The 18,509-nt window shown below is 45.8% G+C and overlaps 1 protein-coding gene across 5 annotated transcripts in view; it reads left to right on the forward strand.

The window, feature by feature from the left end:
- The window catches only part of LOC115096351, a 95,917-nt gene that overhangs the window by 38,240 nt on the left and 39,168 nt on the right, over positions 1-18,509 (forward strand). For all 5 annotated transcript variants that reach the window (XM_029610813.1, XM_029610814.1, XM_029610817.1 and 2 more), the window contains 2 exons: positions 3,104-3,282; positions 5,397-6,104. In XM_029610813.1, the coding sequence (XP_029466673.1) occupies positions 3,104-3,282; positions 5,397-6,104 (887 nt within the window). The remainder of the gene's footprint in view (positions 1-3,103; positions 3,283-5,396; positions 6,105-18,509) is intronic.

The following is an 18,509-nucleotide window of genomic DNA, read 5'->3' on the forward strand; positions in this document are numbered from 1 at the left end:
CTTTGCTGGCTTGAGCACCCAAATGGGACGTACAGGCGGTGCAAGCTCATCATGCCAAAAAAATTGCACCGGCAGGCAACTGGAAGATTGCCAGAGCGGCGGAGCCAGGGCTGGGGGGAGGGGGGGGTGTGCGCGGGAGGGGGCGGGGCGGCGGCTCCCCTACCTTTCCTGCATGCGGGGTAGCTCCGGCTCGCCTGCCTGCCTCCCTAGCACCATCTTGCAGCTTGTGACATCACCCCTGACCCTTGAGCGCCCAAACGCCAGCGAAGGTGCATGAACGCACATTCAATTTGGGCGCTCAAGCAGCGAAGGCGCATGAGCGAACGCCGTGACCTCGGAGGTCCATCCGGGCGCTCAGGTCACGGTGTGCGTTCATGCACCTTCGCCGGCGTTTGGGCGCTCAAGGGTCAGGGGTGATGTCACAAGCTGCAAGATGGCGCTAGGGAGGCAGGCAGGCGAGCCAGAGCTGCCCCACATGCAGGAAAGGTAGGGGAGCCGCCGCCCCGCCCCCTCCCGCGCACACACCCCCCCTCCCCCCAGCCCTGGCTCCGCCGCTCTGGCAATCTTCCAGTTGCCTGCCGGTGCAATTTTTTTGGCATGATGAGCTCGCACCGCCTGTACTTCCCATTTGGGTGCTCAAGCTAGCGAAGGTGCCTTGAGCGCCCAAATTGGAAGTACAGGCGTGTGTTCATGCATCTTCGCCAACGGGGGCTGCTGGAAGCTGCCTCGCAGAGAGCGCCCGATCCGCCCCTGGATGCTGAAGCGGGAGAAGGAATGCTGAAAGAGAAAATGAAGGGACAACATGAGCCAAAGCGGAAGAAGGAATGCTGGAGGAGAGAGTGAAGGGTTGTGAGCCAAAGCAGGAGAAGGCATGCTGAAAGAGAAAGTGAAGGGACATTTGTGAGTCCCTGTCCCTGTCCCTGTCCCTGTCCCTGTTAGCGCGGGCCTGTACGGGAGACCAGCACCCATGCACGCGGCCAGGGCAGGTGAGCGGGGGCTGGGGGAAAGTTTGCCCGTGAAATTTCACAGGCAAACTTTACCACCTACCCTCTAATGCAGGGGTAAGGGTAGGTGGTAATTTAGCAGGTTAAAGATGCGGCTAAACTGCAGGTTAAAAAGGCAATAGTCGGGGCGGACGTTACTGTATGGGAGGGAATAGCTAATCGGAGTGTTTACATATCATATACATGCCGCAGGCGGAAAGGGTTACCTGTTGATTTAAAGAAGCGGTAAGGATGGGTTAAAAGGGATAGTGAATCGCGGGTTGGACTTACGAGGCCAAATTGTGGGTACAAAGCAGATTAGAAACGGGGTAATCGCGGCCGCGCTTTACTGTATCGGCCTGTAAGATTGGTTAAGCCTTCCCTTTTATTTATTTATTTATTTAAAAATATTTCTATACCGTCTTTTCAAACAAATTTGACCAAAACGGTTTACAAGATTACAAATTATAAAACAACAAAATAACTAAAAATTACTTTTAACTAGAGACCATAAAATAAAATGAAATAAAACCAAATTAACAAAATAAAATAATAGAAAGAAAAAAAAAATACAATGTATCATTATAAACCCTGCTCCTTTAAGCATAGCTATACTATTTTTACAAAAACAAGTAAAAAGCCAGAAAAAATAAAGTAGAATACCTTAGAGCCTATGTCTGATAGAGACCAGGGCCTTAGAAGATAGATAATTAAGCTATCAATAAGAGCAGATGATATATACCTTATTGAGGTTAGGTGTTCAGACTATCAAGGTCTCCAAAAGCTATCTTAAATAGATGAGTTTTTACAGCCTTCTTAAATTCATTATGGCTGGTGATTTGCCTTAAAGTATTAGGGAGTGAGTTCCACAACAAGGGTCCTGCCACTGAAAAAGCTCTTTCTCTGGTCATATTTAGTCTCGCTAGTCTAACTGTAGGAACATCAAGCAGATATTTAGTTGCAGATCTAAGGTGTCTAGCTGGTTTGTATAACCGTAAGGATGTACAGAGCCAAGTTGAATCTGGGTCATGAATTAAATTTTATTTATTTATTTATTTATTTAACGTCTCTTCTATACCGATGTCCGTTCGCACATCGCATCGGTTCACAGATAACAAGAACTTTTGGGCGGAGCCCTTAAAAAGAACAGATATATACAATTAACTTTGGGGCGTAGCCCTTAACAAAACCAGGAAAAACAATACACGGGGGGGGGGAAGAAATATGATTGATTTACAGACTATAAACTATATATATATATATAAAGAATGAATTAAAGAAAGAACTTTATATTTTACACGAAATTTAATATATAAATTTAAAGAAAGAACTTTATATTTAAAGAAAGAACTTTAAATATATATATTTAAAGAAAGAACTTTATATTTTACACGAAATTTATAAATATATATATATATATATATATATATATATAAAGAATGAATTAAAGAAAGAACTTTATATTTTACATGAAATTTAATCGGGAGCCAATGCAGCTTGAACAAGATAGGGGAAATATGATGTCTCATTGGCAAACCTACTAACAAACGGGCTGCAGAATTCTGTATCTGTTGCAATGGTTTTAATGTGGAATCTGGAAGACCCAAAAATAGACTATTACAATAGTCTAAACCAGCAAAGATAAGAGATTGAAGAACTGTTTGAAAATCAACTTTGAAAAGTAGTGGTTTTAATCTTTTTAAGGTATGTAACTTGAAGAATGAATTCTTTACTAAAGAGGAAACATGTTGTGATAAGGATAGATTCGTATCTACTTGTATTCCTAAATTGCGGGCGACTTTTTTAACTTCAATTACCTCGCTACCTAGTGTGACATGGAGTTATTTATAACCTGTTTGCATTAGGGTTGCCGCCTCATCCAAGTCAACCTGAATGGTTGAGCCATTCCTAGTTTTGTCCCCTATTGCATGCAGGGAAATGTAGTCCTTCTCCTCATAAAGAAATCAGAACTGCAACTTCATGCATGCAATGGGGCAAACCCAGGCCTGGATTATTCTGCTTGGGTTGACCTGGAAGAGTGGACAACACAAACTCATATAAAATTTTATTATAGAAAAAAGTATTCATTTAGATAACACAAATGTTTCCATTTTCTTCAGAAAGTAGCTGCTTCAAAGACTGCTGGGAAAGAACTGCTCGAGGAAGTAACTGTTGCCCTGCAAAAGCTGCAGCGCCTGCCCAGACCTCCTGCTCCAGAAGCTAAAGTTCTAGATTCTGCTTCTATCTGGTTGGGGTGGGAAGAATGGAAGCCTGATAGTGGGCTCCAGGTCACCTACAGGTGAGAGCAGCAAAGCTGGAGCCTCAAACAGCGCTCTGTACTATACTCCCAGCATTTTGTGAGACCTTCCCATTATCCTGTTAACAGTAGTACCACAGGGCCTGCTCATTGTTTCAGGGGCAAGTACTGCCATGTGCAAGATCTGGGTCTGACTCTCAGGCCAATTTAGGAAAGGGATGCTGCGGAGGCAACGCTCATGGCCCCTCAGGGCCATTGCTCAGTGGTAACACCTAGTGGCCAGATTCAGGGTCCACATTAACTGGTTTCTGAAGGAAGCTGAGCTTGTGATTCCTGGCCAAGGGCTGTTGCTTCAATAACTGGGCTGAGCTGGAAGAAAGATACAAATAATGGGGCAGATTTTCAAGGATTTACGCGCGTAGGGGGGGTTATGCGTGCCGGGCCTATTTTCAAAAGTCCCGGGACGCGAGTATGTCCCGGGGCTTTTCTGAATGGGCAGGGGGTGGGATGGAGGCGTGGCCGGGCGGTCCGGGAGGCGTGGCCAAGGACTCCGGCACAGCGGCCATCGTGGGGGATCGCGCGCCGGCAGTTGGCTGGCAGGCGTAACTTCCAAAACAAAGGTACGGGGGTTTTTTTCTTTAGGCTGGGGGGCGGTACAGGGAGGGGAAGGTGGGGGAGGGGAACGGGGAAAGCCAGCGGGGCTCCCCGAGGGCTCGGCGCGCGCAATTTGCCCTAGTGTGCACCGTCTTGCGTGCACCAACCCCTGATTTCATAACATGCGCGCGGCTGCGCACACATGTTATAAAATCGGGCATACATTTGTGCGTGCTGGGTTGCGCGCACAAATGTACACCCGCACGTATGTTTTAAAATCTGCCCCTATAGGTGGAGGGGGGGGGGGGAATCCAGGTAGCTGCGATTGAAGGTTCATGGTGCCAGAGTCCGATAGAGGCCAGGTCTATTTGAGCTGGAAACCAAAAGGAGTGGGAGGAAACTGCTGCCCTGCCTCCTCCTCTCTCCTCCCCCTAAACAAGAGGGTTTCTAGAGAACCACAAAGCAAAGCAAATCCGGTCACTCTTCTCATCCTGTTACAGTCAACTGTGAGATCAAGAACTAGATGTGAAACCTTCTAAGAGAAATGGAAATGGCACTGGAAAAGTTATTTGATAAAGAAGCTAGTTCAGATACAAGTTACTGTAATAATAATAAGAGAATTTAGTTTACTGAATCACTTACTGCACAAAAATGTTATTAGCTGCTCTTTCCAGATTTTTTTCTAGCTACTTTGAATCCATTTACAAGAAAAGGTACAGGGTGGAATGACTTTAATGTGGTTTTATCAGGACTATAAGGCTCTCCTCTGGTTCTGCCCTCAGATGAGTCTCACTGATTCCTTATGTCACTGCCCTCTGACCCTTGGATGAGTCTGATTCCTTATGTCGCTACCCTTTGGGGAACCTCACTGATTCCTTCTGCCTCTATCCTCCAGGGAGGCTCTCTGATTCCTTACATCACTGCCCTAGGAGGGGTCTCGCTGATTCCATATGTCACTGTCCTCAGGGGGAGTCTTCTACACTTGCAAAACATGCAGAGTAGACTCCCCACTGATTTTCTTAGTGAAAGCAATGGGAAAATTCAGAACTACAAATCCATGCATGTAATGGGGCAAAATCAGAACTGGATCAGCTTGTTAGGGTTGCTACTTCATCCCAGGTCAACCAAAAATCCAATCCAATCCAATCCAGTTTTATTTATAAACTGCTAATTCAACAGAAAGCCCAGAATGGTGAACAAGCATAACAAAAATAAAATAACATACATCATATCATCAAATACAATAAATAAAATTTAGATTAAAAACCACAATTAATAAAAAAAAAAAATATTAAAATCAACCCACTGCATAAATACACATAAAATACAAAAATACATATACTATAAATTAAATGCAGCCTTATAAACAATAGTAAAACCAATACAAATTTTAAAACCTGTTCAAACAACCAGTCTCACTAGTTGTTTGAATCACTTGTCTCAGACCCTTCAGTGGAGTTATATTCCTTATATTCACTTAAACTGACTCCCACGTACACTTTCTTATTTTCTGTCATGCTCTCTTATTTTCTCTTACTGAAAGACATTTTGGTTGTTTGCAGACTTTATGAAGGGGATATACTCCTATATAAAGGATTCCAGTGCACCTATGTGCTTTTTAATACCAAGCCAGGAAGAGAATACCACTTTAAACTTGCTTTGGAAACAGAAGGGGACCGCAGTCCTTATAGCAACATCACCAAAGTTACCCTTGAAGAGTCAGTGCCCAGTTGCCCATTGGACTTCCAGGTTCTAGGCCGTACAACCACCCTTATGAAGCTGAGCTGGGCCCCTCCTACAGAGCCCAATGGGATTATTAAATATTATATTCTGTTCAGAGGGGACACATTTCTGGATTCTACTTCTGAGCTGAGCTACATTGTGAGTGGCCTTTCACCTTCCACAAGCTATACCTTCAGCGTCTGTGCATGCACCAAAAAAGGGAAAGGGAAGAAAGCTTCCCTAGTTGCCAAGACAGCTGATACTGGTGATCATACCCCAGGGAAGTTAACTCTTTATGTTGTTGGACGGAGTGAAATCTTCATTACCTGGAATGTACCAAAAGCGCCGCTTGGGCGTTTCTTTAACTATGAACTTTGCCTGAATGGGAAGGTGGTTTACCTGGGCACGGAGCGCTCCTACACAGCCAGGCGCCTCACAGCCAACACAGAGTACACCTGCACAGTCAGTGCCATCACCAGTGAGGGGCGCTGTGAGAGCAAGCCGGTGACAAAGCGGACGGCAAAGGACGAGTATGAAAACATTAACAAGTAAGATTCTTCTTCGCTCTTATCAGATTCTTGATTCCTGCATGTCTTTACAGTTTCCTTTTTCAAGGTGGTATGTGAAGCAGGGGTCTCTCTCCTTGGCCTCAGATTCAACTATAAAGAGGTAGTGGGATTAGTAGAAAAATGACAACAGGCAAGTGTTCATGCAGTGGAATTTATCAGATGAATATGTTGGCAGAGAAGGGAGGAGAACAGTCCCCCTTTCCCTAGGATAAAAGTACTTACAGTCATCTCCAAAGCAAATGTTTTACTAGCCTAGTTACAGCCAATGTTCTCATCTGCACTCTTGCCCATCAGCATAGCCCACATAATATCCACCCTAATATAACCCTTTTTAGGGGGTTTGCAGTTTCCGCTAGGGTCATAAAAGTATTTGTTAGTTGGGACTGCTCTTGCCATCCTTTCCCTTCATCCTGCACATCCCAGGGAGTGAGCTCTTTCTGCAGGGGGAAAGGGGGGAAAGAATACTGATGAGGAATCTCCTCTGAACGCAAGGAAAAAACACCAAGCTGTGTTAGAGGGCCAAACTCAGCAGGGGAAAAAAGTAAACTAGCTCCTTACTCCTCAACATCTAACTCAAATTGACCACACTCTCTATGCCTCTAGTTCCTCCTTATACCCCTGGAATAGCCAATCAAAGTCAGCTCAGTGGAGAGACTGAAAGAGAATGGAAATCCCAAATGATGTTACTAGTCCTGATGGTAAGGGACTTAGGGCCATCTAGTGGTTAACCGAAGGGACAGCTACACTAGTAACAGGTTATTCTTTAGATGTGCAGGCTTCTTCTCCTAAAACATGAGCGTATTATCTTATCTCTGAAAGGAGTCTGGATTGATGTCCAGGTTTCTTTTGTTCTGAAAGGGGACTCCTGTACCATTTGCTAACAAGCAAGTTGTGAATACAAAGAGAAATGAAAATACAAATATAAAAACATACTTTAAAATGTCTATATGCGAATGCCAGAATTCAGAACAGTAAGACTGGTGAGTTAGAATATAGGACATTATATGAGGATATAGGCATTACAGGCATTTCAGAGGATAATCAATGGGACATTGTAATACCAGGGTATAAATAATATTGTCATGATCAGGCAGATCAAATTGGTGGCGGGGTGGCACTATATGTAAAAGATAGCATACAGTCAAGCATAATAAAAAATCCTGCAGGAATCAACATGCAGTGTGAAATACTTATGGATAGAAATTCAATTTGTGATGGGTAAGAGTATAGCAGTAGGTGTACACTCCTGGCCACCTGGCCAAAATAAAGAAACAGACAATGAAATGCTAGCTGAAATTTAAAAAGCAAATACATTTGGCAACACAGTAATAATGGGAGATTTCAACTACTTCAGTAATGACTGGATCAATGTTTCATCGGGATATGCTAAAAGGTTAAGCTTATAGATGCTATAAATGATTGCTTCATGGATAAACTGGTTCTAGAACCAATCTAAGGAGCAGCTACTTTAGATCTAGTCATCGGTGGAACATCATGGACTGGCCTACGAAGATTCCTAGGGTTTGCAAATTATTACAGTCAGTTTATCCCTAGCTACTCTTCCTTGGGGGCCCCTCCGATCACTCTTACTCATAAGGGCGCCAACACCTGGGACTGGCCATCAGAGATAATTGAGGCTTTCCAGCAATTGAAAAACACCTTTGCTAACAAGCCTTGCTTGTGACACCTAGGTTCCGCTCATCCTTTCATTCTTGTAGATGCCTCAACCCTAGGGGTAGGGGCTGTCCTCAGCCAACACAACCCTGAAGGGGTACTCCACCCATGTTCCTTCTTTTCCAAGAAGTTCTTGGCCAAGCACAACTACGGTATCAGAGATCAAGAGCTCCTGGCAGTCAAGGTGGCTCTCGAGGGGGCTCGATATCGCATCATAATATACACAGATCACAAGAATTACGGCCATATCGTGTGCGATAACCGTTTAGAAAATAACCCCCTAAGTTAGACCTGCTCAATAGCAGGTCTAAACTTAGACGCATAGGGGCAGATTTTAAAAGCCCTGCGCGCGTAAATCCAGCTGGATTTACGTGCGCAGGGGGGTTACGCGTGCTGAGCCTATTTTGCATAGGCCCGGCGATGTGCGCAAGCTCCGGGACAAGCGTATGTCCCGGGGCTTGAAAAAAGGGGCGGGGCGTGGGTGATCCAGGGAGGGGCGTGGACAGAGGCCTCCATAGGGCCTCTAGGCTGGGGTTTCATGCGCCAAATGCAGGCCAGAGGCGGGCGCAACTTTAAAAACAAAGGGGGGGTTTAGGTAGGGCTGGGGGGTGGGTTAGGTAGGGGAAGGGAGGGGAAGGTGAGGGCGGGGGGAGGGAACAGGGAAAGCCATCGGGGCTCCCCTAGGGCTCGGCACGTGCAAGGTGCACAAGTGCATGTTATAAAATCGGGCATACCTCTTAAAATCTGGCCCGCACGGCAGACCACGTGACTGGAGCGATCGACCCACCGGGGGATGCCCGATCCCCCGATAGGCCAATCTGCCCCTGTGAATATTCCATCTAAGTTAGCCGAATATGTCTATCCGGCTAACTTAGATAAACGGATAAGATCTGAATATTGACCCCGAGTATAACTTCTTATCTCTGAAAGCAGCTGCAGTGATACTCTTGATATGCGAGGCTCTTATATTTTGAAAGGAATCTCATTAAGGAAAATTTTCAAAGTGATTTCTGCAGGTAAAGACTATTTTACCACATAAATTGACTGAAAATGGTTCACGCATTGTTCCTCAATATGCAGACTCTTAGCCACACTGAGACTTGTTTAGGTCTGGAAGGTAAAAATTGCTCATGCAAGGCATTTTTAAATTTTCAAAGAAATCCATTCAAACGTAAGGATAGAAATAATAAGAATCCATACAAAAATCCTTCCCCTTCCAGCTTAAGAATTCAAATGTGTCAGGTATAAAATAAACAAAAACCATGCTTGAACAGACAGTGCTAACGTAGGCTCAATATTCTATTCATCAATCCTACAGATAGTCTCAGAGTTGTGGAAGAAAATTTTAGAATTTTTGAATGCACATAGAGTCATTTTTAATACTTATCTTGATAATATAGCGAAGGACTGCTTTACAACTTTAAAAAAACACCTCCTAACACAGAACCATGTTTTAATGTATCTTCATCAGGGAAATAGTCACATCAGGGAATATCATTCAGTCTAATGTTCATTTGCTGATGGCATCCATTTTGCACCCAGGCTGCTTAAGTTGTTGGCTGAAAAAACAGATCAAGGGACAGAGGATTTGCTTATCCCATTGTACTGTCACATATGAATGCATCAACCAGGCAATTAGATGACTGAATCCAGTAGGTTTCACAGCATTTACAGGCTGATATTGTAAAGTGCGCTCAGCTGAGTGCACTGTTTAACACGCTGTTGGATGTGCGTTTTGGATGCGCGTCCACAACCCTTTATACAATAAAGGGTTTAGTGCGTCAGTAGTGCACGTCCAACCCCTCCCCCCAAAATTAATAGCGCTCATCACATATAGAAACATAGAAATGTCGGCAGAAGAAGACAAAACGGCCCATCCAGTCTGCCCAGCAAGCTTCCACACTTATTTTTTTTCTCATACTTATCTGTTACTCTTAGCCCTTATTAGTAACTTTTTGGTTCTAGTCACCTTCCACCTCCACCATTGATGTAGAGAGCAGTGCTGGAGCTGCATCTAAGTGAAGTATCAAGCTTAATTGGTTAGGGATAGTAACCGCCACAATAAGCAAGCTACTCCCACGCTTATTTGTTTACCCAGACTATGCAATTCAGTCCTTGTTGGTTGTTGTCTGAATGTAAATTCTCTATCTTCATTCCTCCCTGCCGTTGAAGCAGAGAGCTACACTGGATATGCAATGTGTTGCGTCCGTCGGTGCTAGAGGGCTTCGCCCCGTTTGCCTCACCTTTTTCACGGCTCCTCCTGCTTACCTAGGAAAGATGGCTACCGCAGCATCTACAAGCCGACCTCTCCGGCGTGCCCAGAACGGCTATGGTGCAGCCTCCCGCCATTGCTCCTCCCAGGTACCTACTAGGATGCACGCGCGCAACCCACATCTTTATACCACCCTTGGTGTGAACCTTGAGGGCGTTCCCTCATGCTGACGTCACGTCATCCGGGTATATTACCTTCATTAGTTTGCTAGCTCATTGAGTTAGCAAGGACTCAAATTCATTCTTGTCTACGCTACTCTGCCGCTTCCGTGCTGCCGCTGGAAGCTCTCTCTCTGCCCTTCGGGGTAACTGCTAACCTGGGTACCCGCTCCTCAGGGGCCCTCTGCTTTATTTCAGGTGCCTTACAGGGAACAGGTACTTGCTCCTCGAGGGCCTGCTCTCCCTGCCTCGGTGCCTGTACCTTCTTCAACATACCTGGTGGAATCGCATACCAACAGCAAACACCTAGTGAGTACTCTAACTCTCAGTCTATCTCATCCACAGTATCTCCTAGCTGGGAAACCTGCTGCGGAACCTCCTTTCATCATCAAGGAGAGAAGGGCTCCCTCTGCTGAGGTCCCTGAGACTGCAACTACCAGACTGCCTCACTACTGCCACCTCTGGTGGTCCTCTTCAAGCTGTTTAATAAAGAACTAACTGTGTTTTGTGCATTACAAGTCTAGCCCAGTGCTGTGGTTCCTCACGGGGCTCCTCCCCATGGGCGTGGTCATCTCCCACAGCACCCAAGGATCCACCAAAACACACTTAACATAACAGATTGCTAACTCCATGGATCCAACTCCATGGATCCAGCTCAGCTCACTGCGTTACAGGCCATTCCAGACCTGGCCCAGCGGATCTCCGAACAGCAGACTGCGCTGGAGGGACTGACTGCTGCATTCAACTTACTGCACACACAGATGAGCTCGCCTTCCTCCACAGGTAAAGAAGCTAAACCGTCTGAGGTGACGGTCAAGACTACTGTGCCTCTATCAGCTCCTACTCACTTCTCGGGAGACGTTTGGAGATGCAGAGGCTTCATTAACCAGTGCTGCATGCACTTTTCATTGCAACCTGGCCACTTTCCCACAGCATATGCCAAGACCACCTATATTCTGTCATATCTCGATGGACGAGCATTGTCTTGGGCCTCTTCGCTGTGGGAGCGTGAGGATCCGATTCTTCATGACCTTGAAGGATTCCTCGAACTGTTCGATGACCCTGACTGGCATACCATTGCAGGATCTTCCTTGGTTCACCTGATGCAAGGTAATAAACCACTAGCTGACTTCGCTATCGAATTCAAGACACTGGCGTCTGAATTATCCAGGGACCCAAGATGCCTGAAGACCCTCTTCTTTTGAAGGACTGAACTCTCGTCTGAAAGACGAGCTCGCCGCTCGTGAGATGCCTGAGACCTTGGCTGAACTAGTGAAATTGGCAACCAGGATTGATCGCCGACTTCGCGACAAGGTTCAAGAGACCAAGACTCCCAGAAAACCCTTTCAGGGTGAAGTTCGAGTTATGTCCACACCCAGGCCTGTTCCTTCGGTCCCAGCAGCCGGCGAAGAACCACCTATGCAATTAGGCCGCAGCCATCTGACATCAAAAGAGAGAAGAACGCGGAAGAAAGTGGGGCTGTGTATGTACTGTGGACAAGCTGCCATGCTGTCCAAACTTGCCCTATATGTCCGGGAAACTGGCAGACCTAAGTCTTGTGGGAGGACTCTTATTAGGTCTCACCACTCCTTCTTCTCCTCTGCTCTCTCTTCTTGTATCCTTGATCTGCGGACCCTTAGAGTATCAGACTCTTGTCCTAGTGGACTACGGGGCAGGAGGCAACTTCATTCTACAATGATTAGCGGAGCACCTACGGATCCCCACTTCCACTATGAAGTCTCCACTACTTCTGTCATCCATTCATGGAGAGCCCTTACCGGGTGAAGTAACCCTACTCACCGAACCAGTATGTCTACCGTCTGGTGCCCTCCATTCTGAGACCATCTCCTTCTTTGTTTTAGAGAAGGCCATGCACCCTATAGTACTGGGATTACCATGGCTGCAGCAGCATATGCCTCATTTCAATTGGGCTACACTGGAACTGTCAAGATGGGGTCCAGACTGCCATTATAAATGCCTGATGGAGGTAGCTCCATTACCCTGCATGCCTACCACCCCAGTAATGCCGGGGTTGCCACCTCAATATGCATCTTTCCAAGATGTCTTTTCAAAAGAAGCTGCAGATGTACTACCGCCTCACAGACCTTATGATTGCGCTATTAATCTGAAGCCTAATATGGAGCCACCCAAGGGTAGGGTGTACCCCCTGTCCAAGGCAGAGAATAAAGCCATGTCCAAATATATTCAGGAAAACCTCCAAAAAGGCTTCATAAGACCATCCAAGTCTCCTGTTGGCGCAGGCTTTTTCTTTGTGGGAAAAAAGGACGGAACATTATGTCCATGTATAGATTACAGGAGACTCAATGAAATAACAATAAAGGATCGTTATCCCCTGCCTCTGATTTCAGAGCTATTCGACAGACTACAAGGAGCTAAAATCTTCTGCAAGCTGGAGCTGAAATGAGCCTACAATTTACTTCACATTCGAACTGGCAATGAGTAGAATACGGCCTTCAACACTCGGGACAGTCACTTTGAATATCTAGGGATGCCCTTCGGCCTGTGCAATGCCCCGGCTGTCTTTCAAAATTTAATGAACGACATTTTCCAGGATCTCCTTATAAGTGTGTCATTATTTACTTGGATGACTTCTTGATATTCTCTCAAGACATGATCACTCATCTGGAGGAAGTTAAGAGAGTACTGCAGAGGCTCTGTGAGAACCATCTCTATGCCAAGCTATCCAAATGTGAATTTCACAAGGAATCAGTTCCTTTCTTAGGGTACATCATTTCCAATCAAGGCTTTCAAATGGATCCACAGAAGCTGGAGATTATTAAGAAATGGGCGCAACCCACCAGGTTAAAAGTTCTCAGACGCTTCTTAGGTTTCACCAACTATTACAGGACCTTCATCAAGAACTACTCTTCACTTACAGTGCCGCTTACAGCTATGTCGAAGAAAGGTGCCAATGTTGCTAATTGGTCTCTGGAGGCTATGACTGCATTCCAGAAACTAAAAGATGCCTTTTCAAGCAAGCTATGTCTTCGACACCCAGACCCCACCAAGCCTTTCATCATGGAGGTCGATGCCTCAGACATTGGCGTAGGGGCCGTATTAAGCCAGGCTGGTGATTCAAAGGTTCCACAACCATGCTCATTCTTCTCCTGTCGCTTCTCTCCTGCAGAGAAAAATTACGGAATAGGAGATAAAGAGCTTCTGGCTATAAAGATTGCATTCAAAGAATGGCCCCCTTGGCTCGAAGGAGCGCAACATCAAGTAACGGTCTTCACAGACCATAAACATCTGGAGTACCTCCACCAAGCACAGTGCCTGAATCATAGACAAGCGAGATGGTCTCTGTTTTTCAACAGATTCAACTTTGTGCTCAAGTTGAGCCTTGGAGATAAGAATATCAGAGCTGATGCTCTATCTTGCTCATTCCTCTCCGAGGACATTCCAGAAGAACCACAACACATCATTGACCCAGAGAGGGTTATTTTGGCAGCTGCTCACTCAGTACCTGCAGGAAAAACCATCATACCCAAGATCCTCAGAAAGAAGTTATTGGCTTGGCCCCATGACTCTAAACTTTCAGGACACCCTGGTCAACATAGAACCCTGTCTAAGCTTAAAACCTTTATTGGTGGCACACAGTGAAGGAAGACGCATTCTCCTACGTTGCTTCCTGCGCAAACTGCACTAAACAGAAGACACCGCCAAGTCATCCATGGGATCTACTCCAACCCTTGCCAGTGCCAGAAGAACCATGGACACATATTGCCACAGACTTCATGGTAGATTTACCATCTTCAGGAGGGAACAACACTATTTGGCTAACCGTAGATCGGTTCTCGAAGATGGCTCATTTTGTGGCTCACACAGGCTTATCCACCACCTTGGAGCTCGCCAAGCTATTCATTGCGCACATCTTCTGCCTGCATGGCATGCCTAAGCACATAATCTCCAATCGAGGAGCCCAATTCACAGCTAACTTCTGGAAGGCACTATGTAAGAAGTTTGATATTTCTCTCGACTTCACCTTAGCATACCATCCAGAATCCAACGGGCAAACAGAGAAGATGAACAGCACACTCAAGCAGTTCATTCGTGCCTATGTGAACACTCGCCAGAATGATTGGAGGGAACTGTTGCCCTGAGCAGAATTTTACATTAATTCTCATCCAGCAACTTCCACTGGATCAACACCATTCGAAGTGGTCTATGGACGACTACGTCTGCCACCACTTCCACTTCCATTATCAGTGCCGTCCCCAGGAGCTCAATCTACTACCAAAGATATCCAACAACTTTGGACTCAGACAAAAGAGATGCTTATTAAAGCAGGACTTCGAGCAAAGAGAGGATATGATGCTCATCACTGCCTGGCTCCAGAATTCAAGCCTGGTGATAAAGTCTGGTTTTCCACGAAGCACTTAAGACTTAAACTTCCTTCAGCTTGTTTCACTCCTCACTTCGTTGGACCATTTCCCATTCTCCGAAGACTGGGCAATCTCACCTACAGTCTGAAGCTACCATCTACATTAAAGATCCACAATGCATTCCACGTCTCACTTTTGAAGCCATTGATCCTTAGTGAGTTCTCCAACAAGATACTTGAAGCTACACCTATAGATGCAGAGGAAGACATCAAATACAAAGTAGATGCAGTTTTCAATGTGAGAAAACGAGGCAGAGTATGGGAATACCTCATGTCATGGGAAGGGTATGGCCCTAAACAAAACTCTTGGACACCAATGACTAATATTCTGGATAAAGAGATGCTACAGGACTTCCATAAATTGCATCCTCAAAAACCAAGAACTGGTAGGAAACAGCGTGGACACCCTTTGAAGGGGGGAACTGTTTTGTCCGTCGGTGCTAGACGGCTTCACCCCGTTTGCCTCACCTTTTTCACGGCTTCTCCCACTTACCTAGGAAAGATGGCTACCGCAGCGTCTACAAGCTGACCTCTCCGGCGTCCCCGGAATAGCTATGGTGCAGCCTCCCGCCATTGCTCCTCCCAGGTACCTACTAGGGTGCGCACGCGCGCAACCCACATCTTTATACCACCCTTGGCGTGAATCTCAAGGGCGTTCCCTCATGCTGACGTCACGCCATCCGGGTATATTATCTTAACTAGTTTGCTAGCTCATTGAGTTAGCAAGGACTCAAATTTGTTGTCAACGCTACTCTGCCGCTTCCGTGCTACTGCTGGAAGCTCTCTCTCTGCCCTTCGGGGTAACTGCTAACCTGGGTACCTGCTCCTCGGGGGCCCTCTGCTTTATTTCAGGTGCCTTACAGGGAACAGGTACTTGCTCCTCGAGGGCCTGCTCTCCCTGCCTCGGTGTCTGTACCTTCTTCAACATACCTGGTGGAATCGCATACCAACAGCAAACACCTAGTCAGTACCTTAACTCTCAGTCTATCTCATCCACAGTATCTCCTAGCTGGGAAACCTGCTGCAGAACCTCCTTTCATCATCAAGGAGAGAAGGGCTCCCTCTGAGGTCCCTGAGACTGCAACTACCAGACTGCCTCACTACTGCCATCTCTGGTTGTCCTCTTCAAGCTGTTTAATAAAGAACTAACTGTCAGGCCGATTCAGTAAAGTCCGCAGTATTCAAATTAGGTGGTGCGGTAGAAACGGGGAAAAGGAGGCGCTAGGGACACTAGCGCGTCCATAGCGCCTCCTTTTAGCCTGGAGCGGCGGCTGTCAGCGGGTTCGACAGCCGACGCTCAATTTTGCCGGTGTCGGTTCTCGAGCCTGCTGACAATCACGGGCTCAGAAACTGGACGCCGGCAAAATTGAGCATCCGGTTTTTGGCCCGACAGCCGCGGGCCGAATTCAATTTTTTTTTTTTTTTAACTTTTTTACTCTTCGGGATCTATGACTTATTATCGCCATGATATTAAGTCGGAGGGTGCACAGAAAGCAGTTTTTACTGTTTTTCTGTGCACTTTCCCGGTGCCGGAAGAAATTAGCGCCTACCTTTGGGTCGGTGCTAATTTCTGAAAGTAAAATATGCGGCTTGGCTGCACATTTTACTTTCTGTATCCCGCGCGCATACCTAATAGGGCCATCAACATGCATTTGAGGGCGCTATTAGGTGCCACGGGTTGGACGCGCGTTTTCCTCCCCTTACTGAATAAGGGGTAAGGGACAACGCGCGTCCAAGAGCAGGCTAACAGTGCGCTCCATCGGAGCGCACTGTACTGTATTGGCCTGTGTGTTTTGTGCATTACGAGTCTAGCCCAGTGCTGTGGCTCCTCACGGGGCTCCTCCACGTGGGCGTGGTCATCTCCCACAGCACCCAAGGATCCACCAAAACACACTTAACCATAACACATTGAAAGTGAAGTATCAGGCTTATATGGTTTGGGGTAGTAACCGCCGCAACAAGCAAGCTACTCCCCCGCTTTTTTGTGAATGCAAATCCTTTTTTCCACATTTCCTCTTGCCGTTGAAGCATAGAGCAATGTTGGAGTTGCATTAATCGTGTGTATGTTTATTGAATAAGGATGTTAATCACCAGGTACTAGCTGTCGTTCCCACAAGCCCCCTATGCCTCTTCTCTTCATTCACATCCTCTAGACTTTATGGATCCACAGTGTTTATTCCACGCCCCTTTGAAATCCTTCACAGTTTTGGTTTTCACCACTTCCTCTGGAAGGGCATTCCAGGCATCCACCACCCTCTCCGTGAAGAAATACTTCCTGACATTGGTTCTGAGTCTTCCTCCCTGGAGTTTTAAATCGTGTCCCCTGGTTCTGCTGATTTTTTTCCAACGGAAAAAGTTTGTCGTTGACTTTGGATCATTAAAACCTTTCAACTATCTTAAAGTCTGTATCATATCACCCCTGCTCCTCCTTTCCTCCAGGGTATACATATTTAGATTAAGAACATAAGAGCATGCCATACTGGGTCAGACCAAGGGTCCATCAAGCCCAGCATCCTGTTTCCAACAGTGGCCAATCCAGGCCATAAGAACCTGACAAGTACCCAAAAACTAAGCCTATTCCATGTTACCGTTGTTAGTAATAGCAGTGGCTATTTTCTAAATCAACTCATTTAATAGCAGGTAATGGACTTCTCCTCCAAGAACTTATCCAATCCTTTTTTAAACACAGCTATACTAACTGTACTAACCACATCCTCTGGCAACAAATTCCAGAGTTTAATTGTGCATTGAGTGAAAAAGCCTAAGATTCTTTAATCTCTCCTCATAAGTCATTCGATGAAGACCATCCACCTTTTTGGTCGCCCTTCTCTGGACCGCCTCCATCCTGTCTATGTCCCTTCGGAGATACGGTCTCCAGAACTGAGCACAGTACTCCAGGTGAGGCCTCACCAAGGACCTGTACAAGGGAATAATAACTTCCCTTTTTTAACTTGATATTCCTCTCTCTATGCAGCCCAGCATTCTTCTGGCTTTAGCTATCTCTTCTGGCTTTAGCTATCATGTTGACGAGGCTATGCATGTTGATGAGGCTATTAGTAATTTTCCCCAGATACTGAAAAAAAAAAAAGTGCACTCAATCCACACATTTTATGCTCAGAAATTCAGGACAGGTGCTAATTTCTGAGCAACCTGAAAACATGTACAGAACAGCAGAAAATACTGATTTTCTGTACATTCTCCGACTTAATATTCTAGCAATATTAAGTCAAAGGAACCAAAAAGGTTAAAAAAAAAATGTGCAGGCGGGTCAGGTTAGGAAAACGGATGCTCAATTTTACAAGTGTCCATTTTCCTAACCCGTGATTGTCAATGGGTTCAGAAAATGAACACTCATAAAATTGCGCGTCCGTTTACTGACCCCGCTGACAGCCACCTCTCCTGGGTTTCCACTGCTAAGGAGGTGCTAGAGACGTGCTATTGTCCCTAGGGCCTCCTTTTTAGCACGACCCCTCATTTAAATACAGTATCGTGTGACTGAGACTCATTGATTCTATTTCTCCTCTGCTCTCCCTCTTCTTTAGTTTAAACTGAATATTATGGGTTTTTTTAACAAGTGGCATGCTTGCTCAGGTGCACAACCTGGACATTTTGGGGTGAATTATCAAAAGTATTAACATGCATAAAACCCATGTACATAGGCTTTTGAAAAGTTTGCCAGAGTTTATGCACATTAATGTCTGCGTGGAAGAGATTCTGTGCATATTTTTATGCATACTGCAAAGAGGTGTTCCCAGAGGCAGAGAGGGGGGCGGGGAAATCATTTATGTGCATACTTTTGATTTTCTAAACGATGCACATAAATGTGCACACATGGAAGTCATTTTCAAAGGAGTTAGACATTTAAATGTATCATGCTA

Source organism: Rhinatrema bivittatum, chromosome 8, assembly GCF_901001135.1.
Source record: "Rhinatrema bivittatum chromosome 8, aRhiBiv1.1, whole genome shotgun sequence".
NCBI classification, from domain to species: Eukaryota; Metazoa; Chordata; class Amphibia; order Gymnophiona; family Rhinatrematidae; genus Rhinatrema; species Rhinatrema bivittatum.